The 11472-nt window shown below is 39.0% G+C and overlaps 1 protein-coding gene across 2 annotated transcripts in view; it reads right to left on the bottom strand.

Annotated features, from left to right (window-relative positions):
* UBE3D (ubiquitin protein ligase E3D) overlaps window positions 1–11472 on the bottom strand; it is a 147273-nt gene that overhangs the window by 52049 nt on the left and 83752 nt on the right. Inside the window, exon 10 of one of the 2 annotated variants that reach the window (XM_023533438.1) lies at window positions 4861–4887. The exons of the other annotated variant lie outside the window; for it this stretch is intronic. Coding sequence (XP_023389206.1) covers window positions 4876–4887 — 12 coding nt within the window. The 3' untranslated portion in view covers window positions 4861–4875. Of the gene's footprint in view, window positions 1–4860; window positions 4888–11472 lie in introns of those variants that run through there. 2 annotated transcript variants of the gene reach the window in all.

The raw sequence follows: 11472 nt of genomic DNA, 5'->3' as shown, positions 1-11472 counted from the left end.
GCATTCTCTGTCTTCAAGTACGCACGTAGAATTTTCTTAATTGGGAAGTTGTTTCATATTATTTTCAGTTTTGGAGACTGATTATGACATAGCTGTCATTGTTTTCTGCTACCTAGAAATGTATAGAGAGCATTTTCTGACTTCAGGTGATATACCAGAGGATGGATAGAGGGATACAAATTTTTAATTTAAAAAAATGGCCAGACTAAGGAGAAAAGCGGGACTCTGGCTGACTGTTGCCAAGAATGTGGCTATATGAGTGGAGAAAACCTTTAATTTTGTGTATTCAGGGCACAAATTCAGGTTGTTACTTCTCTCGTTGATTCTCAGCCCCTAGCAGGGCACAGTTTTTTGTTTGTTTGTTTTTATTTTTATTTATTGATTTATTTATTTTGAGGAGGGAAGGACATAAACAGAATGGTTCACAAAACAGAAATACCATCACTGGTTTAAAAAAGAAACAATAGAGTTTAGAAAAACTGAAAAATCCAGTGAATGGTTGAGCTAGCTCTACTGTAATTAAATATAATTTCCTTTTGAATTCACGTAAATCTAAAAGTAAAAATAAAGCCACGATTCATTTGCCTCTAGAAAATAACTCTATTAATTTTGTGACCTGAACCGCTAACATTTAGCAGACAAATAACAATCTGGAGATGTTTAATTCTATGACAACCGAAGGTATTTCATTTCCTCACTGTGCCACCCACCCATCCTAAACAAATCTGACTCTAGATACAGAGTAGTGGTAAAATATGATACACCAATTACATTAATTTTAAAGATGGCCACACCTTACCTTTATTTACAAAGTGCCTTCATACAGGAAAGGTAGTTATTACTCTCCTTCTACAGATATGAAAACCAAGCTTAAGTCATAAAGAGTTAAAGATGACACTAAAAGTCTTTGCCTTGAATTCTTCAAATATATGGCAATGATAGATAAAATATAAAATAAGAAAATCCCAAATCATAGCTATACTCAAAAGAACAATAATAACAAAGGAAAAAAAAAACACAAAACAAATAAACAAGAGAAGCATTTCCTTGGACCAGAAGCACAAAGCAGGGAGCAGAGTTGAAGCCATGGGTCTGATGGGACTGAAGTTAAGGTCAGGCTCCAGGGTAGAGTAATGTTCATGGAAGGAGACACTTGCTGCTGACAGCTGCTGAGGGTGATGATGTACATGGAACTTGACATTTAGAGAAATGAGAAAAGCCAAGCTGCTTGCTGGTTCAGTGAGTGATCTATAAGAAGCCTCATTTCATCGCAGAGATCCACCATCATGGATTTGGTGCTGGACAAGGCCAGCCGGGAGGTGGGTTGAAGTAGCTGCAAAACTATGTGGGAAGTGGGGTAAGTTATGCGGAGCACTAAAGAGGAGAAAAGAGGACTTAAGAAAAATCCACACCTAGACATCACTGTAAAAGCATAGTACATCAAGCACAGAGATAAAATTTTATAGATCAGTCAGAAAGAAGGGATAGATTATCTTCAGAGGAATAGCAAATAATCTTAAAACAGATGTCTTATAAACAGAAATAGATGAAAAAAGGCAATCGATGATAGACCTTCAAACTGAAAAGGGGTACGGAATTCTATACCTAACTTAGCCATCATTCAAGACTGTGAACAAAATAAAGACATTCTGGACATAGACTGAGAGAGTTTACCATTCACAGACTGTCAGTGAAAGGAATACTAAAAGATACAGGATGAAGGAATGTGCTTAATAGTATAAATATGGTAAGGTTCTTGACTAAAAAAGGGAAAGATACTGAACAATTTCGTTTTTACTAGAAAACTTTATATTTTATACAGTTAAAAGATTTAAGACTACCACTAAAAAAAGAAAACTGCATGCTATTGCTTCCAAGCCAGCAGAGGAATTTCTTTTAAACCATTTCCCATTTGCCCTGAGAATACTCGCCGGCGGCATTTACAGCTGCACTGTTTACTCCGAGATAACTCAAGGATCACAGTCCTAACCTTATCCCCAAAGTTTGCCATAAAATATTTTGCTTTTATTATTATTTTCACATTGCTCTAGTATTCGACAGTCTTCGGAAATAAATGACATCATTCTATTTATAGCATTCTGTTTTTAGTAGTGGTATTTCCATTTCAAAATATGGTAATTCTTGATTGCTGAAAATGTCAAATCCTAGAAAATGTAGCATTCCTATGAGTGACTTTAACATTGTTCTTGAACAGTTGTTAGCCGAAGATTCATTTGATGAATCCAATTTATGTATATATTTCTGTTACATTAGGATTAAAGAAATATCTCCAACAGTTTTTATATTTTATTTTCACAATGAAAACTAGCCGGATTTGCTTCAGCTTCAAAGGGCATGTTTATGTAAAACTAAATTAACACTGGCAGCGAACTGTACTTTTTTTCTAAACAGGAAATGGGTTAAAAGAAGATGAGAAACTATTAAGACAACAGAGGACGAAAAAAAAAAAAAAAAAAAAAGATAAAGTTTGACAACCAAAAAACATAACCCCTTCAACACAAAAATGGTAGATGTAAGTCCAACTACATTAGAAATCATAATAATGTAATCGGATTTATCACCTATTTAAAATAAGAATACCAAGAACTATGTCTTCTGCTTGCAGTGCTCTGATTTCTGTTTAAATATTAGTATATTCAGGAAACTTTATGCCAAAAAGCAACTGACGGTTCAAATGGACAATGTCTCAAATGTTTATTGCCTCTACAAATGATTTTCAAGTTGAAGTCAAATGAGAAGGAAACTGTAATTTAAGACCAGCAGGAAGAGGGTCAGAAACACTGGGACTATGGATAAATGTTGTTTATAGAGAACTACATTCAGGTCTATAAAGACAAGGAAAGGCACTCGCACCTAAACATTGCTCTGCCAATTCTTTATTCCAATTTAGCCTGTGTTCTGTTATTCTAGCTTCGAACAATGCACCAGACAGACACCCTCTTGTATGCTACAGATTAATCAAACTGCCTTATATCATTGAAAGCTAACTGTGGATGCTAACTGCATGAAGCTCTTATTGAAGTTACAAAAAACAAAACAAAACAAAACAAAACCACCTTTCCCCACAGCCCCAACATAATCACTCCTCTGCAACCATTATTCCCAACTTCCAGCCTAGAAAGAGCAACATGTTGATCTTTAAGGGGATGTTAACCTTATACTGAATGCCAGCCTTTCTTCTCCAGGCTAATTTAATCCATAAGTTCTCACACTACTGTGATTCCTTCAACTACTGAATCGGAGCATCAGTGAATTTTTGAGCTGGAGGAATGAGAACCCTGGGATCTTGGCAGGTAAATGTCTTGTACCCAGTCACTGGCTGCAGGTATAACAGCAGCCAAATGGAAACCCAGACCCATCTCCCACTTCCACTCAGGGCTCTCCCCCACTATATCACATATCAGGGCCATAAGACTGTGCACCAAAATGGGTAAGAAAATGACTTCATTCTTGTTCCTCACAATTCCTTTGGCCTAGTTCCCCGACACCTTTTCTGTTCTAAACTTTCTCACTTTGCTGAAGCGATTAGTCATTGCTAGGAAGGCTCACGAGAGATTCTCAATGCAGGCTCAGAACAGTTCCACCTTCCAATCTATCATTCCCTTGAAGGCTGGCATCCTTCCCAGGCTCTTGTTTCCCTCTCTGGCCAGAAAAACCTCCCGTGAAAAAGCGTGGTGGCTTCCTCCATGGGAGAAGCAAGTTCAGTCATTCAATCTTGATACCACTTTGTTTCTAAAAGCAGACATACCTTTAACCTCCTTTTTGAAGAAGCAAGTCGCCCCACCAGGAGCCACCTGACTGATCACAGCCATGCTTAGTGTGTGGGAAAGAACCAAGTCCTCTTATTAACAGCTCCAGCCAAGGGGAGAGGCTCACGTTTTAGACTTTCTTAGAATAACCATATTTACAAATAAAATAAATGCAAATGCAAAACCACTGGAAAATTCCTAAGCCACAAATGTTTCAATATGGACCAGAGTCAGAAACAAAGGGAGAAACAAGGAGTGGAAGAAGCCTGAAGGAGGATAGAGAAGGAAGGAGGAAGCAGAGAAACCAAGGGCTGTCCAGAGAACACCCCAAGTTTTTCCCTCTTCTTTTTCCCTGACACACAGCCCACCTGACAGTGTTTTCCCTTTGTCTGCCTCAACATGGTGGAGTGACTTGGGTTTCTCAGGTAGGAAGAGGCCAGGACAGACTGCACACTAACCCCATCATTCCTGACCTTTCTTTGTGGCTGTTAGGAAGGTCATAGGACACAGACTCCATTGTCTTGGAGAGAGAAAAAATCTAGGTGGCGTGGCTTTGTCTATGCTTTTTATCAGTTAAACACTTTCAAGATGTTCAAAAGAAATAAGGACCTAGTCCCTTTAAGGAATAAAGTTATATTATTCAGCCTGGGAGAATAAATTAGGAACAGCTGGGAACAGACACAATGACTCTATGTGCTTCTACTTTAAAAGGAACTTTATAATTTAACCCAACCTCTTCATTGTACAGATAAAGAAACTGGGACCCACAGAGGTTACTTGACTAGACCAGGGTTACGAGTTCAGTTGATGGCAGATTTAACACTACACCTTGAGTGTCAGGGTAAGCGACTGTCCTATCACACCAGACTTGCCAGGAAGAGAGAGGACTACAGAGGCTGCATGTTCCTGAGGGAGGGAGGAAACCCAGAGACTGGGAGACACGGGAATGCTAGGTGTCCACACCAAATGGCAGAAGGGTGACTTACAAAGGTAACACCTGGATTCTACCAAGCATCTGAGTGTAAAAGGGAGAAGTGGCAGTATAAGAAAAAAGTAAAAGAAAAAAATACAAACCTCATAACGACGATTCAGTTTACTTCAACAGTCAGGGACTATGTTAAGTGCCGGTTAAGAAGCAAAAGTGAAGAAAGAGAAAAATAATTAAGCTATTTGAGCTAGTGATTAGGTGTTCAACATAATTAAGATTTTTTCCTTTACATTTCTCATTTTAGTGGGAATATATTCTATTACAAGTGTTTCTTACTTTGGTTCTTGAGAACTCTTATCAGAAATATTTTGGATGTTTTGTTATAATGCAGATTGCTGGGCTCTCCTCCAGAGTTAGTGAGTCGGAATCTCTCATGCTCTCACTCAGAAACCTGAATTTTACACAAGCTTCCCACGGACACTGATGTTTAATAACCAGTACCATCCATAATCCCGTCATCGCAGAATCATACATACTCTATCTGTCCTCCAGTCCCTTTCATGCCCATTGCAGAGGTACAGACTGAGGTACAGGGACACAAGGCCTTTTCTCCTCACCATGCATGAGGGAATGAATTGGGCTAGGTACTAGCTGTTTTAATTTTAACATTCTATATTGTTGGGCTAAAAGTGCAAATAAGTATTTTTTTGCTAATGAAAAATATACCACATTTTCTGTCATGAGTATATATTTCCTTAAAAGTCAGGAAAAGAAGTTAACTAAAAATAAACAAACAAAACAAAAGAGAATCATTGACTTTCTGGTCTATACCTCATTCCTGCTTCTCTCAATAAGCCAGAGAGCCCCTGGCCCAGTCAGGGACCCCTAACAAGTGGCAGCTCCTCAGAGGAAAAGCCAGTGCCAAGGAAGGCCTGGAACTGTCCCACTTTGCCTACAAGCCCAAATCTTTAGTAGATAGAAATTTTTGAGGAGCAGGGCGTATGGCGGGGAATCCAGGTATTGTGAGCAGCCTCTTGAAAGACGCCATGTGGCAGTGACATGGGCTGGCTCTCTGCCTGGCCCCGTCCTCCACATTTTCTTGAGGGTGTGGCAAAACAGCAGAGTCCAGAATGAAAGGAGGCAGAAGGGAGAATATAGACTGTAGAGCAGTATTAAACTAAGGATACTTGCTTATTTCCCCAAACCACAGAACGCCCTGCAGGGCTAAAAGGAATGAAAAAGGCAACATCCCTTCACACCTAAATTGCCGAGGCAATTCTCAGAAATCTGTTTGGGGAGAGAGACTGAAAATAGTCAGAACAGTAATCACTACTTTTGAGACTGGATTCCCTAAATATAATAGTAGCATTCAACTCTTGATTATCTCTGTCCACTGAGGACAAATGCATTAGCAGGAAAGAAAGAAGGGTGACAGGCTCAGGACCTGAGGGTGTCAACACCACTCCCTTCTCATTTCTCTGGAATGCGCACAGGGCTCACCAGGAGTGCTGAGTGGAAATTCTAGCCTGTGCCTGCCCATCTCCACGCAGTTCTCTCTGCCTTCTGGTTACCTATGCAGCAAACCTTAGACATCTGGAATGACTCAGTCTCCCCCCGTCCTCTCTCACCTAGTAATAGGACTTTTAAATATGAAGTCCCCAAGAAGCTTTGACAATCTTCGGGAAGACTGTCTGCCTTCACCCAAGAAGAGGAAACAGAGGGAAGAGCAGAATACTGCCAGTGACGGAGTCCGAGCATCTCCAATGAGATCAATTTTATACTAAAATATATTTGTGTGTGTGTGTGTGTGTGTGTGTGTGTGTGTGTGTGTGTGTGTGTGTGTATACAAATAAGCATAAATAAACACTGACAAGAATTGCTCTAAAACGTCAATACTTATTTTATTCCCAGTGATTTTAATTTTCTTTATACTTTTCTGTGTTTTCCAATTTTTTTATCATGTGATTATTTTTTTATAATCATTTTATAAAATGTTACTTTAAAAGATAATACCTAGAGAATAACATGGCATATAATAGATAAGGTCATTTACGTAGTGCAATGTCTAAAAGTAGATAGAAAAAAAACGATGTAGAGATGGAAACTTCGCCTTCTCTTCAGTGTCCCTTTGTTGCTATTCATCCATAAAGTTCCCAGGTCTCTGCCTACCATTTCTTGGAGCCCTTATAGATTATATATATATTTCAAGTTCTTAAGTTTAAACAACAGCTTCAAGCTTCTATACAATCATAGCTTTTCCCCTGAGATGTTAACAAACGATCACATGACTAAACCAAATTTTCATGTGTTATATTCTTCTTTTCTTTTGATACATATATTAGCAAGTAGTAAAAAAGTAGCTGGATGAGAGAATTATTTGTAAAATTATTAATTTCTGAACAATCGAGAAGTTGAATATATGGTTTTTATACCATGAAATGATGAAATTTAAGTATTAGTGGGTTTCTTAAAGTTAAAATCAAACTACATGAAAATAACATAATTGAGAATTTCTTTCTCTAGAAAAGTATAAGTCCCTTATTCAAGATGCTTCCTCTGTTTCACCATTCCCCACTGAATAGTGTATGATTTCAATCCATCCAGAGATGAAGAAATAACCCTGATCAACCTTATTATTAAGTGGTAATGGATAAATGCTATAAATTTTTTTTTATTTTTCTTTTCTATATATTTTCACCATATTATTCAACCACACAGCATATACAGAAAACTGTAATCTGATGAAGCTTATTTGCCAGAATCCATAATGCTAGAGAATGTTACGCTAATCCCATGGTTGATGGTTGTAGTCCTCTGAAGGATATTAAAAAAGGAGAGACTGTGCTGCCATATAGTAAGAATAAGATGTACAAGACCCAGGATTGTTAAATAAAACCATTTGTTATTTTCTTTGCTGTAACTGTCACAAGATAGAATAAATAACTGACTTAGAACCAGAAGACCTAGGTTTGAAACACAGTCCTATTTTGGTAGTTACATGAACTTGTCTACATTACTTAACTTTCCACACCTTTAAAACAGGTATTGTTGTGAGGATTTAAAAAATATATATAACGTCTGTGTTTTCCAGTGTGTGGGGGGGAAGTAGATTCAATTCTGGGGCTCCATGTCCTCGAAAATCCCATTCAGGCCATTTGGATGGCCTAGAGCAGCTGGATGGAGGAGAGTTAATGAGGTAAGGTGTGGGAATGAACACAAAACGTTTCTTCAGCTCAGGCTCAAGGCTGTGGAACACGCCTTATCTCTTAGTTGAATATAAGTTTCCAAGGAAGACTTCCTGGGAATTTTCAGTGGGAGTCAAGCCATGAGAATTCAGCCAGATAACCCGATCTATTAATGGAACCCTTTTGCCATGTTACTACCCAGTAATACTGTGGTTAGAGTGGATGAGACCCAACCGAAATAGAGCTGGAAGCAGGTGCGGATTGGTAAAGCAATGCTCAGCCAAGGGCCTGTTGGACCTCTGGCGTGATTCAGTGTGTACCAAGAAATGCCAAAGGCAGATCTTATTCCTGTTGTACCATTCTGACCAAGGTGGCCCTGCCCAAAAGGAGAACTGTCTAGTCACTAAAAAAAGAAATGGCATCCTCTTGACAATCGCCTGTTCCAGCACTACTTCTCCTGGAGATAATAAGCAAGACAGCTGTGGAGAATGTGCACATGAATACTCTGCCTTGGTCATCCGAATCGTTCGAGCTCAGATGGAACAGTGTCTCCTCCTATGTGTTCTCAGCACATTAAGACCTTAGAAATAGTCTTCCTGGTATCAAGTTCTATAGGGAAATTATATTAACTATATTTTTCAACTAGAATGGTTACACTGCCCCTTGTATACATGAAAGGCCCTCCAAAGTCCTGCAGTTAAAAAAAATCTCACTTTGTTAAACTAAACGTATTTTAAAAGGCAATATTACCTGGTAGTTAAGAATGGGGGGTTCTGGAACCAGATTTTGTAACTTATGGTCCTCCACTTACTAGTTGTGTGAGCATGGGCAAGTTAATCTCTCTGGCTCAGTTTCTGTACCAGTGAAATGGGAATAATAATTTACCTTCTTCATGGTATTTTTGTGAAAATGAAATGAGCTAATAAGTGCAAATCATTGAGAACAGTGCTTGGAATACAGAAAGCATTAAATATATATTAGCCTTTATAATTTGTACAATTAATACATGATGGTTAAATATCTAATTGTTTTCTATAACACCTAATTGTATCCAGAGGAACCTGTGTCTCATGGAATAGAGAAATGCTTGAATAGAAAAATTTCCCTTATACCTGAAGAGAAGTCAGCATCCTCTGTAGCACAAATGGCACAGCATAGAAATCAGAGTTTCAGTCTCCAATATCAATTTATTCTAACTGGGTCTGTTTCCTTATCTATAAAAGTAAGGTCATCAGACTAATTGGTTCTTTCAGCAACAGCAGTCTAGGATTCTAAGGAAAAAGCATAGCAATTAAAATGGCAGCCCCTACCCAGTCCTGGCTCCAGCTCGATTGCTCTTAGGTGCTACCTTTTAGACACCACACTTAGATTTAAAGCTGTTATTGCAAGACTTCTGGTTAAAGAGCTGGTTGCTGCCCAGCAAGATGGAGATGAAAATGGCCTCTGCCACCTCACCCCAGAATGCTGACGCACTCACAGTGGACTCTAACTGGCAGCAGTCATGACAGCAACGGGCTGCCACCTGTGCCATTTCAGAGGGTCTTTGATCCCCTGTCTTGGTTCCTGGCACCAAAGCTCGGGCATCACTCTTGTTTTCCCTATTGTGGTCTATAGTGCCCAGAGGGAGCCCAGTCCTGTACACTAGTCACTCTGCTTGTCTTGAATCTTGCCAGCTCTTTCCAAAGGCTGAATTCTTCTAGTCTTTCTCATTTGTACAAAGCCCCAGGCTATAATTACAATGCAGATATCCATCTGTGCTCAATCTTGTCCACACATCTCAAATCTGAACCTTACCTGTTGAGTCTGTCCTGTCTCAGCAGGAAAAGGGCTGCTGCTTCTGCCTCTGAATATACTGCTCGTGCCTCTGTTTCCCCCTAGTTTAGTATTTTGGATTTCTCTAGAATGGCAAATGGCTATGCTAACCTACATTTTATTTGTGCAAACATCCACCTATCCAGCCTTCCAGTATTTATTAAATGCTTCCTACATCCAAGCACCGTTCTAAGTTCTATTGATGCATATTGAACAAAAATAGATATTTTCTCTGTTCTCATTTAACCCACATTTTAGTAAATAAGAAAGGACAAATAAATGAACAAGATTATTTTAAATAGTGAAAAGTACTATGAAGAAAATAAAGCAAGATGAGGTTATAGAATATGCTGATGGGGAGAGGGAAACTTGGTGAGGGGGGTCAGGTTAGGCATCTTGTGGGAGGGGATACCTGAGCTGAGACCTGAAAGACAAGGAGGACCCAGCCGTGCAAAGATCTGGTCTAGAGTATTCTCCTGGTAGCAGAGAAAACAGCCAGTGCACAGACTCTATGGCCAGAACCAGCCTGTGACAGAGAACAGGAAATAAGGCCAGTATGGCTGGAGCAGAGTGAATAAGACGGAGAGAGTGGGAGATAAGGCCAAAAAGGGAAGCAGGGCCAGATGTTGCCAGGCCTTGTTGGCCAGGATGTTTTGATTTTATTCTTATCACAATAAAAAGTCATGGAAGAATTTTAAGCAGAGTGTGACATGATAAGCCCATCCTTCTTCCTGCGGCTGCAACGATAACTATAGTATGTGTCCAGTAATACAGCAGCAATTCTCAAGCAAATCCTACATTCTGTTTGCTCACATTAGGGATATCAAAGTACTGTACCAGAGTAGAAGTTAAAATTATAACAAATCCACCAAAAGATATCCCTGCTGGCCTGACTTACACTGTAATTTAATAAGTGAGAATTTCACAGGTGTTAATAGCTCTAATTAATAAGAAAAACCTCTTCTTTTGGGATTTGGCAGTAATAACGGCTCAAGTAGAAGCGCCGTTTGAATCCTCAGAAACTGAAATAACATTTTTTACAAAAAAAGAATCATTGCTCACAGTAACTAACTCGGCCTGGAATATAAAAGAACTAGAAATATAAAGATGGTTATCTTTAACAAATGTCATTCTATTATTTTACATCTCTTGTCAATACAGCACTTTAAAAAACTGCATTAGAACGAGTTTCCAATTGAAAAAAGTAAATTCCAAATATAGACAAAATTAGCAACCCCGTTCTTTGCTATTGTAATAAATGATTAAGGAGGTGTTAAAAAGATAAAGCAGCAGAGACTCTAATACTGACGGACATCCTTCTCCTTTTCACTAATCTTGTATTTTAGAGTGAAGGCCTGCAAAGGGAAGTTGATTCTTGGTATATTCCCGATAAAAATGTATCTTTCTAGAGTTAGCACTTGGGAAAAATCTCTTTAGCAGGCATTGCACATAAACTTATGCCAAGTTTCTCTGTACGTTTAAAATTGGAAAAGTGCATGTGCTCCTGACAATAATGTTCAGCAAACGGACTGAGAGCAGATGAAGTACAATCACTAATAGACAGGGACGTTCAGTAATTAACATCCTGACAGCTCTAAGCACCTCTGTGATTAAAGATGCTTGGAGAAAACACGAATGCCACCAAGAGCAGGCCAGACTTTCATACTCATGTGTTTACTTGAGCCTGAGCTGAAATCCGTAAAGAGAACGGCCTCTGTTTCATGGAGAAGAAATACAGACTGGGCCTCCTCTTAAATTCCCCACACTCGGTTTAGAT

Source organism: Pteropus vampyrus, unplaced genomic scaffold (assembly GCF_000151845.1).
Source record: "Pteropus vampyrus isolate Shadow unplaced genomic scaffold, Pvam_2.0 Scaffold102, whole genome shotgun sequence".
Taxonomy (NCBI): Eukaryota; Metazoa; Chordata; class Mammalia; order Chiroptera; family Pteropodidae; genus Pteropus; species Pteropus vampyrus.
The sequence above is the reverse complement of the archived record's forward strand: the minus strand, read 5'-3'. Positions and strand labels throughout refer to the sequence as shown.